This window comes from Fulmarus glacialis, unplaced genomic scaffold (assembly GCF_000690835.1).
Source record: "Fulmarus glacialis isolate BGI_N327 unplaced genomic scaffold, ASM69083v1 scaffold22665, whole genome shotgun sequence".
NCBI classification, from domain to species: Eukaryota; Metazoa; Chordata; class Aves; order Procellariiformes; family Procellariidae; genus Fulmarus; species Fulmarus glacialis.
This window is the reverse complement of record NW_009211458.1, coordinates 23,024-40,738: the sequence shown is the minus strand read 5'-3', so window position 1 is coordinate 40,738 and position 17,715 is coordinate 23,024. Positions and strand designations below refer to the sequence as shown.

Below are 17,715 nucleotides of genomic sequence, written 5' to 3'. Positions count from 1 at the left end.
TGATTAGATGCGGGACAGGGCGTGATCTCAGCTCCTGGTGTTGGAGACTGCGAAACATGCACTCAAGGCCTGGTAGCCATGACCGCTAAGAGCCAGGACGCAGCACGTACCACGTGTACGAACACAAATTGGTTACATATCTAAAGCAACGTTAATCGAGATGCATTGGCGAGCTGGCAGGGGACCCAACCCCAAAGGTGACTGACGATGCGGGACAGGGCGTGATCTCAGCTCCTGGTGTTGGAGACTGCGAAACATGCACTCAAGGCCTGGTAGCCATGACCGCTAAGAGCCAGGACGCAGCACGTACCACGTGTACGAACACAAATTGGTTACACATCTAAAGCAACGTTAATCGAGATGCATTGGCGAGCTGGCAGGGCACCCAACCCCAAAGGTGACTGACTTCAACTTTAATCACCAGATGACTTCTTTCCTTTTCACGCTACCGATCCTCAGGCTGGCAGACCAGCAGAAGAGCAGGTTGGCCCTGTGCACCGGCTAATCCCAAGGATGGGCAGCACGGGGCCAACCTGCATCAGGTCACAGCTCCACAGCGTGAGTGGGACGTACTTTTCCTTGGAATTCATTGACTCTGAGCTGAGCCTGGGAGCGCGAGCCGGTGGGACAGCAGGCCAGCGGACCTGGCAATGTTGTCAGGCTGCCAAGGGAGGGGAGAGACTAATTTGCACTGAGCCACGCCATGTGTGCACATGTACAACAGGTGCTCATCAAATGCTGAGAACACAGGTATCTCCGCGTGGGTCATTGGGAAGCTGTCACAAATGGGAGCATCACTGTCACACCTGCACATGGTGCTATGATGAGCCACCTCCTTTCTCAAGGCTTTATAAACCAGAAATATGCTGCTGCTTTAGGACTGCTCTGAAACACTTCCCAGCCTTTCTGAGGTGTTATACACTCCTCCAGCATCATCTACAACAGCTCACGGCCCCCCATGCTCTGTGTGCTGGGAGTCGGGATGTGCCAGCACCAGTGGCTGGCAGTACAGGCACTTCCCAAGGGAAGTCAGCACTGGTTCACGGGGTGGGTTTGAGCATGGTGGCTATGTCCTACCAGCTCCCCCAGGAGCTCCTGCCTTACGCTGGCTGGGATTTAGGTGTTGCCACTTCCCAAAAAAGGTATAAGCTAAACCACCTGTGGGCACTATGCTGCATCTTACCGCTTCCCACCCAGGGATGCAGCCAGGGAGGGTATTTGGCAGGAACTGCCCTGTTCCAGCTGGGAGGGAGATTTACACCGTGCTGGAAAGTCTCCTTGTCACACAGCAGACCTCTTGCCTCCACACAAAGCTGATTGCAGCAGAGCGTGGTCAGTGTAGGAGACTAGGACAGCCTCTAGCAAAGAGCCCTCCACTTACCCTCTTAACTGCATTTTAGAGTCAGGGAGTGGCTACTGCACACAGCTGCAGAGGGCAGGATGCTCCAGAAGAAAAAGGCTGCCTACTCTGCTAGGCTCTGGCTCACAGTGCCAGCCCCGATGGATGCCGTGATAATGACTGGAGGCTGTGCAGGGCTGAAATACGGCACCCGTGAGCAGCACACACTGTCCTCATGCCCTTTTCCAGTTTTGGGGTGATGTCCTACAGCTACCAGCATGCTGGACTCCTCACTGGAATCCCTCGTTCTGCCATATTCCCTCCAGTTATGCATTTGCTAGTGTTGGTTTATGCTAGATCAGTCGACAACCATCTGGGATTGAACCTGGTGTCAGCGGGCTCTCTGGGGTGACAGCACAGCTGTGTGCTATGGGATGCTCTGCGGAGATTCACGTGGCAAGGCAAGGAGAAGAACAGAGAAGTGGTCAGCGATCAGTCTAAGCTCTCTAGAAACATCACCTCTCGTCAGGAGGAGGAAGACTTGGGCACCGGCTGCTCCTCCCTGAAAGCCTGGACCAGGATGTTGCAGGATGAAGACAATCACCGCACAACGCCCTGGTGGCAGCTCGTGCAGGGCCTTGGTAAGCCAGGCTGGGAGGAAAAGGTGCGAGAGGGCTCCTCCACCAGTTCCTCTCTTCGACAAGTGAAAGCCACCACGGAGCCGGGGACAGCGAGCTGTGCCAGAGGAGCTCGAGGGACAACGTGGCGCGAGCAGCTACGGGGCAGGGCGAGGGGGTCCGCGCTCTCCTCCTAGACGGCGGCATCCGAGACCCTCCCATTCAAGGACGTCTTCGGCTGGAGGCCGTTGTTCTGAGCGTGCGCCTCTGGCTTGGGCTGCGTCATCTGCTGCAAGCGCTGCCCGGGGATGAAGGGAGAGAGCGTGTCAGCTGGGGGCCCGGGGCGGCAGCAGTGGGGCAGCTGGGGCATGGCAGCAGCTGAGGATTGGGACCCCTCGCCCCAAGCCTCAGAGGTGGCCCTAGTTACAGGGTGAGGGGACGGTGTATGCGGCAGGAGTTACTCCTCCAGCACGATTCAGCAATCCACTGAAAGCCTCTGCAAGTCACCTTTGCTTTGGTGCTGCACACAGCACAACAGCTCCTGCTTTTATCTGAAATACAGGGATCACCCTTATAATGCAGGCAAACTGTTTCCAGGCAGTACCGCCTGCAAGTAGGACCGAGAGCTGCAATGTCGCAGGCTTCAGAGCAGACCCGTTTTCCCAGTTTCCATAATTTTTCAACTAGGGTTGGTTATAAAGCATTATTAACTAGCTGCAGCAGGCTGACAAGGTTATGGCCTGTGCCGCTGATGCAGATCAGACCAGTCCACCTGCACAAACCTTTGCACCAGCAGCAATTCCTGTCGCCCTGTGCTGATCAAATGAAAATTGCAGAGCCAAGCAAAGTGAAGCAAGAACCCAGGAAAATATGGAGGGGCAAGTCATTACTGGAGGCGTGTGGAGTGAGCATCAGGAGTGATGAAGAAGAATGAATCACTTTTGCCTGTCAGGGAGGGATTAATGCTGTAAGTTGCAGAAGAGAAGGCAGAGGAGGATTGAGCCTGACCTGAATAGATATCACTAAGTCAGGAAGAAGCTCTTTCCAGCAAAGGGAAACAAGCTCCTACTCTCCAATAACGCTCAAGTGGCTGTTGCTGGGTGAGGTCCCTGAAATGTTCACTGAGCTGCTTTTGCCATTCATGGTCTTTTTTTCCCCCTCACATTCATGCTCAGTAGGATCAAAATGACTTGTAATCTTTCCTGTCTGTCAAAACCACTTTATTCAGCATTGGCATCTAATTTCCCTCCAGCTCCAGCTCTATTACAAACTAATCCAGGATCTGTGCATATAAGAGGCCAAAAATTCTCTCAGTCTCTCCGATACCAACACACACACACAGAAGCCTACGTTCTTCCTGCTGCCATCTGCTGCTCACTCCTGGGTCTATGAACAGTGGGGAGGAGGTCTGGGTCTCCTCATGTGTGTGGATGCTATTAGAGGGAGAGCGGGACAGAGAGGGTGCACACCAGCCACTCACGCTGCTGACTGGCACTGCTGGTTTGCATGAGGTGCTGGGGGGATGGGTGGAAACATGCTCATGAGCTGGCCCTGGATGCCAGGACGTGATTTCACCATCCCTACTGGAAACAGGATTGAGCCTAAGCAAAGGGTTGAACCCATATCTGTATTTGCAGTCTTCCTTCTTCCCTCTTTTTCAGCTCATATTATGAGGGGATACAGAGCCCTCGAAACATCTGAGAAAGGACCTACTATTAGAATTGTCACTGGCCTTCAACATAAAATGGCAAGAACCTAAGCACGACCTCAGATGAGAGACCAGAAACTGAAAGCAGATCTGAGACACCAAACCCATCCAGTTCCCCCACCAGAGCCCATCCAAATGGAGAGCTGGGAGGAAGGAAAGTCAAATTCACTTGCAACTTGATCTCAGAGGTAGCGAGCCTGAAGCTGACCTCAGTCCAGCAATTCCAGCCAAAATATTTCTGAATTAAACATTATTCAAAATACAGTATCCATGAAGTAAACTCATGGGATTTAGATGGCGTCTGGTGGCTGTTGCAGCTGGGCTGGGAAAGCCATAAATCAGCACCCCTGTGGTGACTTCTTACACCTGTAGCTTGCAGCAGACAGCATTGAGCCAGGGGCTTTGTGCACAGTGCTCTCAAGACTGAATGTCAACACTGTAAATAAAATCTTAACAGTAATTACTAGGTATGACATACAGAGACTCATGATTCACTGCTACATAAAACCGTGCTCAAATTATTTAAAAAAATGTTTTAAACAAGATCAGAGTTATGGGTATTGTGGCTCCTGCATAAAAGTCTGCATTGCTTCTTAACCCCTCACTCACTGAGTGCCCTTTACAAAGCACATGACAAACGACTGCTGTGCATGTTTTTCACTAGTAGGTCCTAGCCCTGAGGTATTTCAAGCTTCATGCTTGGAGGGTGCTGATCTCTCTGCTGAGACATGCCAGGTAACCATGCTCATAGCCAGGGACTGCTGGGAATTGGGATTTCTCTGGGTTAAGAAACCTCAAAGATTTCTTCCCAATCTCTTCCAGGGCTCCAGTCCCCTGCACCAAAGAGATATCCAGCGAAAGAGGGCTCCCCTTTTGTGATGGTGATAACACAAAGCTCGGTGAGGGACAGCGGATTGACCTAAGGAGAGACTACCTGAAGGTCTACCCCCTTGGCCAGACGCAGCCAGCCACGTGCTGCCCGGCAGTACTCCCAGCCATTTAGACATGTCAGTGCTCAGTGGTGCTAGCAAGTCCTCTCCAGCGAGCCCGTGTCGCCGGAGGCCGTTCTGTGCTGATTTGAGCCCTCCTGGAGGAGAGGGTGCGCAGAGCTCCTGCAGCACCAACCTGAAGTACTCTGACAACTTTGTCAGAGCAGAGTCTGCTTGGTTCTTCTCAAGCTTAGTTCAGTGAGGGGGCTTACTGTAAGCAGAGAGTGGAAGAGGAGTGGTGAAGCTGTTCATACCTGCTGGAGGGTCCCCGTTGAGGTGAAGAAACAGTACAGCATGTATCCTGGAATTAGTACCATGGAGGACAGAGCCATAAGCCAACCAATGCCTTGTCCCCACGCGGGATAGACATATTTTCCCAGTGTCAGAGGGGTCATTTCCACCACACTGAAGAAGAAGACTCCCTGGGAAAAGAGCACCAGCCATCACAGGTGAAGGCGTGCAAAATCAGGGTCCATCCATCCATTCTTTCCTTCACTATCCTCTTGGGTCCCAACAGTCTTACAGCAACCCAACAGCTCCTTAAACTAGTCTAGATGCTCTCAGCCCACCAAGTGGTAATTTCATATTATTTCATATTATCCTATGTAAAAAGCTGGAACTGGAATACCCCTGATTTCCTTCTTTACTAGACTACTCAGACAAAGCAGTGCCCCCACACCAGCTCCTAAGCAAGTTAACAGCATCCTCACAGTTGGCCTCAGGAGCCTTCATCTTCCTATCATTGTCCTTCTCACACCATTCCCTGTACTATGCTGGAAGCGCAGGAACCAGCAAAGGCAAAATTGCTCCGCAGTCAGTTATACTGCATCTGACAAGCCTATCAGGTGCTGAGGCTGGAGCTGGAGTAGCTGAGAGACTTCTCCAGAACCAATAATAACTTTTTAAAATAGTAAATTATTTGCTTATATTTTGGCATCTCAGAAAGAAGAATGAAGAACTGATGGCCTCATTTAGATTAAAACAATAACCTAGAGCTTTTCTTACAGGTGATTTCCAGTGGGCAGAGTGAAAGATGCACCTGTATTACTTTACCCATCTCAAGTCTGCCTAGGACCACCTTACACCAGACCTATACTGGGTCGAGAACATAGTGTTTCCCCTACAGCCCATCCAAACTAAGAGGTACTTCTGGATCCACTCCTGCGGATAGGATGCCCCAGGTCTTACCAGGCAGACAAGAGGAGTGAAGAAGGCCCAGCAGATCTTCCACCAGATGCAAGGTTTGTAGCCAATCATTTCTTCGATGTTCCTGTAAAACCTGTTCACACCTGTACAAGAAGAAATGAGCATTGAAAAAAACATCCCACCTCAGCACCATGGTCATCACCTCTTCTCATGACACAATACAGGCCAGACACAGCAAGAAGGTGACAATGCTGTGGCATGAGAAGCATTATCTGGAGAGGATGGGGTACAGGGACACAAAAGCAAATTTGTGCTAGCAGCTTCCGTGTTCCTCGTGTCCTCTTGAAGGACCAGAGGGCAGGACCCTAGGCATTGGCCAGTTTGTGCTGGGGTCTTTGTGGTGGCCTGGAGAAGCGAGATGACAGCCTTCCGCTCCTGATTTTCTGGAGTTATCAGGCTAAGCTATTTTCAGTTGCAAAGTTTTCATTGGCTTCACTGTGGGAGGCTTCTGAAATAACTCACTGTGCCCATGGAGAAAACAAAGGAACAAGGTCTTTTGTGCTTACCATAACACCAAGAAATTGAGATGGTCTCAAAAAAGACAAGAAAGAGAAGACACATGCCGCTGGCTGAGTAGTAATCAAACAGCTTGAAGACATAAATGCCACCCTGAGGAGACAAAACCAGGGTCAAGGAGTTTAGTTATAGATTATGGTTGACAATATCAGCCAGCTGCTCGGATTGCTACTATCTGCGTCTGCTGGCTTTAATGTTAATTTCTTTGGACAGCAGAGCTGGAATTGCAGTGTTTCCACTGGAGTCTGGTTCCCAGCAGCAAAACTGATGTGCTCTTGCAGACAATTAGCCAGCCTGTTCAGAAGAAAAGCAGAGCTTCACTAGAATTTCTTACTTTTCTCTGTTTTAGATGGAGTCACTTAATTTAGTCTGCTCTGCCCATCCCAGGAGTTTTGCTGCCTTGCCTCCTCATGAACCTACAGTGCTCCACAAACGGTCTCCAGACCACTCAGCCCTAACCTCCACACACGTGAACCTTGGCTTCAGCCCCAGAGGTTCAGGACCCCAACAGACTGGCCTTCTTTATGTTATCTTAACCCTTTGCACCAAGCGTTCCCTCAGCCTGGGCTCTGTTGGCTTGAGCCTTTATTGCAAATAGCAAAAAAACAAGCCAGACTGACAATAGGATGGTAGTAAAAATTATGGAGGCATCCTAAGTCACCTGAGATATAGCAGTGATGAGCAAGCCCGTTTATCCAGCATTAGGATGGCTCCTAGGGATGCTGTCACTTCTCCAAAGCTTTCGGTGCTGCTGTGCTATACCAAAGTGACTAGAAAGTTGCCATGAATGGAGGTACAAGCACGGCTATCTGTACCTGGGTGATGTTGGAGAATCCAATGAGATAAGAGATGAAACAGACTACTGCGATGAAGACCTTCTTCCTGGCTCTCAGGAGATGAGGATACTCATCCATCAGGGCTGTAATGAACCCTTCCACCGTGCAGAACTACGGGAAAAGGTATACACCAAAGACATATATATATAAGTCTCTTAGCCTGACGTCATCGCCTCCTACATTTAACTCCAACGTTGAGAGCCTCATTGCTTTAAATGTTCTCTGCAGACACTAGAAAAGGAGTCATCTCTGCACAAAGTTAGTCCAAACTGTCCTCTGAAAATGCCTTTCTCCCTCTACTGAAGATAGAGGGAGGTAAAAGCACCAGGGTTAAATACCTAAAATCAGCTGAGATAAATCTCCGCTTTCTGCCCCCCTTGGAAAGCCTCCTCTTTCTTCCCCTGAAGTCTCTAGGGCCTCCCCGCCACTGCCCCGCTCCCCGATGCTGCCAGGCTCTCTGTCACAGCAACGCGTCTGTCTGCTGCTGGGACACGTGCGGGACCTTGCTTGCTCTTCCTTTCCCATGTGTGCTCTTCTCAGCCTATTGCAACAGCGCTTGTGTTGTTCAATCATCTAAAACACTCATGAAGGAGCTGCATTACCCACTGCCCAGTCTCACATGCATGTGCGTAATAACATCTCTGATTACCCAGTCCTTGATTTTATTTCACTTTTCCAAGCACACTACATTAAGTGCATGTAGCACATTAAAAGCCCATCCTCACAGCACATGAGCTCTTTCTAGAGCTGAAAACGCCTGGATGGCTTGTGCAGTGCTCTGCCAGGCACAGTGTATTAATGCTGTCTGCACCGTAACACATAAAAAAGTCCCCATGATTGTTACCTTCAAATCAGTTTTCCTACTAGTTCTGCCCTGTGGCATGAGGACAGTTTGACTGTATATATGTGAAGTACATCCTTCCCTCCTATTTCTTGAAAAATTGTGAGATTCACTTTTATATCTCACTCCCAGAAACCACTAGTAACACCGAGGTCTCAGAGAGCACATCATGCCTCTAGCAAAAATCCTGGGAACTTTATGAGGGCAGCAAGCTCCTAGCTTCCCCGGTCACCCTCAGTAATGTCTACAAGCCAGTCCAATGAAAATGAAAGAGGTTTCACTGCTCTTGGATGTCAAGGACCTCCCTGTCCCTGAGAGAGCGCTCTAGAAAGTGCTGGCATTTTTAGATTCAGCTTTGAATAAGGACACAAGAAGAAAAAAAACTGGAGTGGAGGTGGAGTTAGGGGTACACAGACTAAAAAGAGCAGCAGAGGGCTGGAAAGATGTATGGAGGAAAAGTGGGGAGTCTGAGCCGTGCCTATAGCTGGGCAGGGACGGTGGAAAAGCTTGCACACCGCTGGCTGCTGGGGCTGGCTTCCACGTGGGACAGAGCAAGGCAAAGGGCGATGTTTCTGCCCAGGGGTTTATATCTGCACGGTGTAGGGCGGAAAGCCGGTATTCCCAGAGCATCAAAGCTGAACTGCTTCAACTCGAACTTTTTATGAGCTCTTATGTTGGACACAAGTGCTATTAAAGCATCTTTTGCCATTTGGATATGGGTTAAGCTGCCTTTAGACTCATTGACAGTGATCTCTTCACCCCATCCCACCCAGCTCCTTGTCTGGAAGAGTCACGACTGAGCTGGCACCGCAGTGTGAAGAGCCAGCATGACAAAAAAAACACTGTCAAAAGCTATTCTTTCCATGTGGATGCATGGCCAGACGCTGCTGGAGTCATGGGCAGGGCCAGGCGGTCCGGCACCAGGCAAGGCAGAGAGGGAAAAGGGTTCGGAGGGGGGCCAGGGGTGGTTGGGGGCAGAGGGTGGATGTGAGGGGTGTCCAGCGGAGAACAAGCAAAGAAAAAGGTGCCTCAGATAACGGGAGGGAGTAAAACAGACAGCCCTTGGGTGCAGGAAGAGGGATCAAAGTCAGCGAAAGCACAGAGGGAAAGGCAGGGAGATGGGTGATAGGGAACAGGGCTGCAAAGTGAGTTGAAATCTCTTTGCCCCCTACCAAAATTAAGCTGGTGTGTAATGGATGAGGTGGAGAACCAAATGGTGGTACGCTGCTTTTTCTAGCCATAAAACAGACAATGGTCTTCATACCATTTACTGAAAATTGCCTCATGCCAGCCTCCGGCTTCAGAGGTGATGCAGCCTGGAGGAGGCTCACCTTTCCAACCCCGGGGACTGTGGCTCCCTGGCTGGCCTGGGGTCCATGTGTGCCAGCCTGCATACCCAACCTTAGATGCTGGCACGAGATAAGTAGGCACCTGAGTGAAAGCATGCTGCTTTCAGGAGTGATGAGGATCTGGTCATTGTCATGGACACACACACACGCACGCACACACACACACGCACACCTCAGTCTGCTTTCCAAAAAGTTTCATTTTTTTCACCAACTGTCCCCAGCTACAATTTTTAGCACATATTCTGTTCGTCCTCATGCCTCGCCCCATGATATTGCTTCTCTCCTAAAGATTTTATTTCCATTTACTTTTCTCTTTTGCTCTTTTTCCCCTTCAGGGGCTTAATCGTTACACAAGCTGCTGGGTCCGACAATCTGGGCTTGGGAGTCAATATATGTGGCACCTTGGTCTGAATGAAAGTCTGTCTCCCATTCTCTCCCAGTGTCGGGGGCTTGCTATCCCCTCCTCGACCACGCAGAGCACCCTGACCAGGACCCACAGGCCCACGGAGGGTTCGACCGCAGCTGCCAGATGTGCACCAGAGAGCCACAAAAATAGGTCTCACTGCTCACAGCTGAAATTCCTCATGAATAACCTGTGAGAGGCGGCCTCACATGGGACAGACACAGGCTTGCAGTCACAAGGCTTGCTAGCTCCCCAGGGGAGAAAATGCTTGACCTGGAAACTGGTAGGTTAAAAGAAAACATTAGCATATTATGCAAGAGGGTCTAGACGCAAGAGAGCTAAAGCCCGGATGGATCAGAGACAGAGTGAACATTAAGGCACACGAGCGGCAAGTGGGGGCATGGGAGGGAGGCATGTGTCTACCAATATAGGTCATTCATCCCCTTCAAGTAACTGCAGACGAGATGAGCACCCTGGCAGAAAGAGGCAGACGTAGCTGTGCTGCATCTGCAGAAGACTCACCGTCGAAGCTCATGGACATGCGTGGACCCACTCCCACCATCGTTAAGGGGTTGGGGCTTGTTGCTGCATCGCAAACGCAGATCTCGGGCCTACCTTCCTTCGCTAGCCGGGCTCCTGAGCATCTCTGCTGTGCCTACGGCCCCGTGCCCACCCGGTGACAACGGGGCAGCCCCAGCCCAGCAGCCCAAGGGGTGCAGGGTGCAAGAAATGCCCTATGGCCCTGCCGTGCCTCATGGACTGGGCTGCTGACCCAAATGAAAAATGGCTGCTCCCTGTCTGCAAATACCACAAATGATATTTAATCAGCACATAGCAAAACCATCTGTTCTTTTTTTTTTTTTTTTAACTGGATGCTTCAAAATGCATGTGCAATTGCAGTTGTTGTTGCAGCCTGTGTTACTTGTTTTATATGCATAAGCTGCCATGCTGTTAATGGTGTGTTTGATTGAATCAGAGCCCCAGTATGCAGACAGAAAGCTTCTTCACATGTATTTATCTGTGCTTTTTTAAAAGCTTGTTTTTCTTCTGATGCTTCGTTCCCCCCCTGTCCTTTCTTCTCCTCCTCCAGGCAATGATAGCCCCCCACAGATTGCCTGCCCTCTGAGACTAGCTGTCAGAAGGGACTTGGAGAATTTCAAGTGGTATTTCAGAAGCAAGGGCAGCAAATAAATTCCACACAGTGCTTAGAGGGCTTATTGTCATGTCTCGACCTATTTACCAGTGCTGAGTGAATAATCCATGAAGAGTAATTTTTTTTCTGTAAATGTAGCTTCTTTTGGAACATTTAGTTATTATTTGAAATTATTTGCCAAGTAATGTCTGTGGTAATACAGACGTGAGCTTTATGATGTGTTTATGGGAGAGTGCCATAATTGAAAACCAGATTTGGTTATTTAGATTTTCCTGGAAACCAGTTATTACATTTCAGGAATAGGTCTGAGTCTGATTATGAGCTAGACTTGGGTTTATGAACGCTACCTGTAATCCAAGAAAGCATCCATTTTGTACTGGTGGTTTGCACTGCAAAGAAAGAGCATGCGGGCACAGGGGACGATGTGACAGACCAAGCACAGGCTTTTGAAGGAGCCTTTGATTTTGATGCACTCAAAAGGGAGGCACGCTGCAATTCACTGCCTCACTGCGTAGCTACTTTTATGCTGAATTATCACACAAAAGTATCACCACTTGTAAAAACACAGAGACCATTTTTTTTTGTTGTTTTGTGAGGGCTCTGCGCAGGGCAGGGTAGAGACCTTTTGCTATATCCAGCTGCTTCCCCCTCAAATATCTTGTAAGACTTATTTGATGGCAAAGCAGCAAGGGCATCCCGCCTTTCCCAAGGCATGGCTCTTTCCATTTTTCCCTTTGCCAGGATCTACCCCTGCTCACCAGGGTGCTTCAGCTCTGCCCAAGATACTTTTGTTATCAACAACAATGCCAAAACGCTGCATCAATCCACCACCCTCACACCAAGGGAGAGCCCTAGTTCAAACGCTGCATCGCTGCTTTTCTCAGCACAACCTGTCGATACTGCGCCAGAGCCCTGGGTCTGGCTGGAGTCGGGTACCTTGTGCAGAGATGCTCCTCCCAGCTCCTGGGAGTAGAGAAGATGGAAACTTTCTACCCTAACCTATGAAAGTAAGCCAAAGTAATGACATTTTCTTGCCTCACGGGAAATGCATTTTGGTCAAGGTGACTCAGTAAGGAAATCCGAAGCACCCAAACTGACCTTCTCACACAATACCAAGAGAGCTGCGATGTCCACAAGCTATTATCGTGCAGATACAAAACGAAGTAGTTAATACTGATTTCCCTTATTTCACACACCTATTTTGGGGGTGGGGGGAACCATGTCTTACAAGAACAAAGCAGTTATTACTTGAAAGAAACCTTTTTCCTTTTTCTCGTGTCCCAAAGTATTTTGGCAGGGATAGTTTCCTGCTAGCTCTATTTAGAGCCTGTGAGCTCAGCTGCCAGGGTCACCCAGCAAGATGGGGCCATGCTGTGCCCACGCAGCAGCACCGGCACTTCACTAGGGCCAAAAATTGATCTGAAGGGAGAAAAGCTTTCCAAAGATCCTCTCCTCCTACAGGGAAGTGGTGATTGTCTTATACGGCTGACTGGTTCGGCTGGGCTGCTGGAAGCTGGTCATTACTCTTATTTTTAATTAGCAGCAGGACAAAGACTGGTGCATTGGGTAGCAGTCAGATACTGCCACACTTGCAGTATATGCCTATGTTAGGGAAGAGCGCGGAGACGATGACCACACGGGAGGTTTTGTTTCATGCAGCTGCATCTCACCATGGCGAGTAAGAAAAGACTCTGCTCAGCACTGTCCCAAGGTGCAGAAGGGGACACCACCATCGCATCTGAAGATATCTTCGTATCTTACCCCACTTTGTCCACGGGTCGTCTCACCTGACTATCCAGACCCAACATCATCAGCATGGAGAAGAAGAGGATCGACCAGAGCGAGGACAGGGGCAGCTGTGTGACAACCTGCGGGTAGGCGAGGAAAGCCAGTCCAGGGCCTGTGGTAACGCAAAGAGGAATGAGCCCATGTTTATAAAGCATTTGATATGAAGTCTCAACTAAGGCCAGCTGAACAGAGAGACAATGATCACAGTCAAGAATTGCAGGTATTTAATATACGAGCTAGAAACACCTGAGCCTTCGCCCATGACACACCAACCCGGTGGGATGCACAGGGGTAGGATGGGTAGGCAGGAATGACTGGAGAAATGCTTTGTCTTTTTGCTTCCTGCAAGCAAGAAAATCATCAAATTACTGCGACCAAATGGAGCTGGAGCACTTTGCTAGAAAAATAAACTGATATTCAGAGCTGGTTATAACTTTTCTGATGTCCTTTTTTTCCATCACAAAATGCTATTTCTTGCGATAAAAGCTTTCTCTGGGAAGACAGCAATTTCAAAATATGTCTTTGTGCAAAAAGACACAGTCCCATCTTGGTTAAAAAATTATTCTGAGATTGCAATTTCAAAATTTTGCATGGAAAAGGGAGTCCAAATTTTGATCACATCTACTGAAAACCTAGGCAGTATCTATTCTCCACAGGAAGGTTTCAGAAAGCAAATGGCCTAATTATTTCACTGCAGCAAAAGCGCATAAAACTTCAGCACTAAAAGAAGGTGAACATTAAAAGCAAGCAGAGATGCCCTTTGCAGCCAGAGTGTGATGAACATCAGCCACAGGTGCCTGAGACCCATCTTGGTGGGAGGGCGTGCAAAAAGGGTTGCACACTTGAGTCCCGGACAGGAAAGACCTGGGAGCATCTCATGCTCACTGACAAATTGCTCTCAAAGGTTGCTGTTGCGTTTGAACCCGGGTTTCTGCTTACCTGAGGAGGCCAGCTCTGAGATCGACTTCTTCGTGATGTGCGACATGAAGCCAACAATAGAGAAAATAACAAATCCGGCAAATACGCTTGTGGTGGAGTTTATACAGCAGACGATAATGGAGTCTCTGGAAGAGAGAAAGAAAGAAAAGAAACGACCTGCAGGTCCCTACCAAGAGGCCAGGAGCAAAGGATGGGATAAACAAAAACTGCCGGGAGCAGTTCCTGTGCCTCGGAGAGGTAGCGCGGGTGACTTGTTAAGTGTGCTGCAGGCGGAGGAGCCCCGCTATGACTATCTCAGCATGTCCCCTAGGCTGCATGTTGCCAGCGAGGAGACGTCGGAGATCCGGCACCCCAGACTCACCGTGACCCCCTCCCTCACCCGTGAGCACTCCCGGACACGCAGGAGGCTGGGAAAAAAACAACAGACCTGTAGACATTGTTGTGGAAAGTGTTGTAGCTCCCCAGTGCGATCAGGGACCCCAGCCCCAGGCCGTAAGAGAAGAAGATCTGTGTGGCTGCGTCCATCCAGACCTGTGGAGAAGACGACAGTTTTGAGTCTGTCTTCCTCTGTGCTGCCAGCTCGGCGGATCCAGCCCTCTAAGCATGGCCACCCTTCCTCCTTAGAGCAGTAGCTCGGCACAGAGGGGATGGATGAGACACCTGGACACTTCAGTGTTTATCCTGTCTATCAGAGATCGTGTGGGAGCTGTTGGGGCCATAATCTTGGTGTCTTTGCTTTGCCAGGTAAGGCTGTCACACCCTGGAGACAAACACCAACCTCTGGACAATGCTGCCCATCACTCCCTCCAGCTTTTGCAATCCTGCTGCCAGGTTGCTCTGGGAGAGGAGTGCAGCAGGAGGGACTCCATGCTGCTGAGCTGCTGCAGGAGATGTGTCTGCAGCAGGAGGGACTCCATGCTGCAGGCGTGGCTGCAGCAGGGGGGACTCCCTGCTGGAGGCGGCAGCACAGGGCTAGAGAGGGGGCTGGGTGCAGACCATGGGGCTGTGGGCTTGGCCACCCTGCCCATTGGGGTGGTCAGGACCTGCGGGCACCCTGTCACTAGGGCCACAGGCACCTGCGATGCTGGCTGCTGACCCAAGCTCCAAGGAAATGTTTGGGCCAGCGGCTGGAAATGTCACAGGAACCACCTTGAAACCTGTAGCTGTGTTACTGCCAACCGGGCTGAACGTGTCTGAAGAACAGAGTTTTCCGTGCCTTTCTGAACACATATCTCCAGGGCGAGGTAGGGCCCAGAGGTGGTGGTGCAGGCGGAGAGGAGAGTAGTGGAGACAGCCGGTGCGGCCGCATTTTGCCTGGGGGTGGTGATGCTGTGCACCTGTGTCGCACAGACATGGCCGGAGCATGCTGCTTCCTGGAGCCACGACGTGTCTCACAGCTCTGTGGGGTCAGCAGGGCCTCTGCACCTCATCCCATGGGAACGGGGCCGCCAGGGGACTTTAACACAGGGCACTGAGTCAGGGATGTGGCATTTGCCTCTCCTGCTTGCAGCGTCAGGAGGGAGCCTGCTAGAGAGCAATGCCTCCCCGAGGAGGAGAAGAAGGAGCAGGGGGTCTGCGTCCTCCTCACGTGGCAAGTGCATTGAGAGCGCAGCCTGGCACAGCACCAGATGTACATCCCCAGCCCTCCGAAACCTGTGGCCCGAGGCTGCTTCCAGGGATGGATGGGGATGGAGGAAGGATCGTCCATCCTGTTTTCTCAACCGTGTCCCTCAGGCCCTGGTGCAGGTCAGAAAGGACTCGTGCATCCTCTGAATTTGTGTGTGTGTCCGCTCCCTTTCTCACAGCTGCCCCCCGAGGGGTGCTGCTCCCCTCAGAGACCCACGTCCTGCACTCACCCCCTCTGTTCCTCTTCCACTAGCGTGTCTTTGATTTTCCAACATCAAGTTTCTCGTGCAAACAACTGCAGAGGACAGCTTGCAAAGCTGGTCCTGGTGCCTTAAGGGTTTAAACCCTAGAAGGCACATGAAAAGGGGGCAGGCTATTTTTTTCTTAATTGCATAGTATTTAAACAACTCTTTTGATCTTGAGAGCCCTGTTTCCAGTGTTAGAGCCAATGCAGCTGGCAGTACAGTACAGTTACAGTGAGTTTCCTGCGAGAGGGATCCCCTCGGGAAATGATGGGTGTCCAGTTGTCCCCACTCACACATGACTGGTGACCTCTCGAGCCACAGGAGCATCGCTGCTGCAAAAGGCAGAGTCTGTGTCGCCTGAAAAACTTTGCCTTTGCAAGCCTCCATGCTTCTCCTCGGTCCCCCCTGTGCTTCCCCTGACCAAAGCAATGTTACTGGCCACCAGTCGTCATTTAAGCACTTCCAAAAATTGCTGCCATGTGTACTGTTGCGCTTCTGAGGCGCCCATGCCAGCGTCACCATATCCTCCTTTCTCTGGGACCACCAGATCAAGATCGAATCACCAGCCCTGGGACAGTTAGTAAAATGAGGCATTCCCAGCCCGGAGGGGAGGTTCCTTCGTTGGGGTAATTTCTCAAACCCCCGCCCCACGGATAACACTGCTTGAGTACAGCAGAGCTGCTGCATGGATTTCCACCCAGAAAGGGCCTGCCCTTCAGCTTTGTCTCAGCCTGTGAGGGTCGTGACTGCTTGAACTACTCCAATTTATTTTTAACACTTAAAATATTCAAGGGAAGTGCCTGAGGAAGACTAATGTGGAGACAACCGGGAGGCAAGAACTTTCCTCACAAGGCTACGAACCTCGGAGTCGGAGAGCTTTCTGAAGTCGGGCGTGAGGTAGAAGAGGATCCCCTCCTTGGCTCCCGGCAGCGTGACTCCCCGGAAGAAGAGGATGAAGAGCATGAAGTAGGGGTAGGTGGCCGAGAAATACACCACCTGCGAAAGACACCATAGGAGAGAAGCCTTCAGCCCACCAGTGTCCAGGAGCTTTCCTGCCCGCAGTGGCGTTGGGTCCAGTGTCTGTCCCTGTGAGGGGGGGACGGGCTCCCCGCGCACCGCTGCTTTCTGCAGCATTTCCTTGCGTTTTCTGTCTCCCGTTCCCGTGCTAGTAATGTTTCTGGCTGGTTGAGGTTTCTCTCTGCCAATGACACGCAAGGACGCACTAATCGCAAAAGTAGCATGCTAAAGTCTGGATGAATTGCCCACAGACAAGGGAATTGCACAGGGATAAATATAGTCCATAGAAGTAATCCCTTTAAGTCATAACATCCTTATTTTACAGAGCTAAAGCTGGTGTTTCTCTAGTCCAATGTATCAAGCAACGTGAGTCGTCTTGACTCCACCACTTGCTTTTCAGCACTGTTTCAGGGACTGGCAGGTACACGCCATCCCTCATCACTGGGCCCGTACCGGCAACCACCGGGGCTTTGCTGCGGCTGCATAGCTAAAACCTATTTGAGAGCCGCTAGGGAAGTTAACAGCTTGGGTAACCTATGCCTGAAGTCCTTCTTTCTGATCTCTCCTCTAGATTATTCCTTTCATAATATTGTCCCGCTACACCACGCTGTGCTCTAAATAACACATCTCACTATCTCAGCATCGTTGTTTCACTAAACTAAGCAATTACCTTTCGGCTGCGCTAGCCTGAAATGCTACACAGCGAATAACAATGTGCTTCTGATCTGAAAGTCTCCCACCAATCCCTAAAGGGCAGCAAGAAAATTTTCAAAGGAGGTGGTGAGGTTTTTTTCTACCGGCAGCATTTTAAGACACCATGATTTTCAAAAGGGGGAGCCCAGAAGAGGCCTTGCCCTCTCAAAGGGCTGTCCCGAGACGGGAAACTTAAGTAATCTCCAAAAATCTCTTCCCAAGTCCTTCAGAGAGTGCTCAGACCCATGACTTTACAGGGAAGAGTTATTCTCTATGCTTAGAATGAAAATTACCATAAACACGGTAGCAATTTTTACAACCATGAAAGGTAAATGTCAGAAATTTAATAGCATCTACTGCGATTCTGCCTTGAAACATCATAACCTTAGTTGTAGGCACTCAAACAAAATTGAGCCCAGAGGGCATTTCGACAGCCAAGACCCGAGCGCG

At 50.3% G+C, this 17,715-nt stretch overlaps 1 protein-coding gene across 1 annotated transcript in view; it reads right to left on the bottom strand.

Moving 5' to 3' along the window:
* Nucleotides 1–2,149: 2,149 nt before the first annotated feature.
* The window catches only part of LOC104076632 (sodium- and chloride-dependent GABA transporter 1-like), a 25,253-nt gene continuing 9,687 nt past the window's right edge, over nt 2,150–17,715 (bottom strand). Inside the window, exons 6-14 of the mRNA XM_009577557.1 lie at nt 16,417–16,551; nt 14,112–14,215; nt 13,685–13,809; nt 12,745–12,857; nt 7,191–7,322; nt 6,366–6,468; nt 5,842–5,942; nt 4,908–5,075; nt 2,150–2,254 (exon numbers count right to left, since the gene is read on the bottom strand). Coding sequence (XP_009575852.1) covers nt 2,150–2,254; nt 4,908–5,075; nt 5,842–5,942; nt 6,366–6,468; nt 7,191–7,322; nt 12,745–12,857; nt 13,685–13,809; nt 14,112–14,215; nt 16,417–16,551 — 1,086 coding nt within the window. The remainder of the gene's footprint in view (nt 2,255–4,907; nt 5,076–5,841; nt 5,943–6,365; nt 6,469–7,190; nt 7,323–12,744; nt 12,858–13,684; nt 13,810–14,111; nt 14,216–16,416; nt 16,552–17,715) is intronic.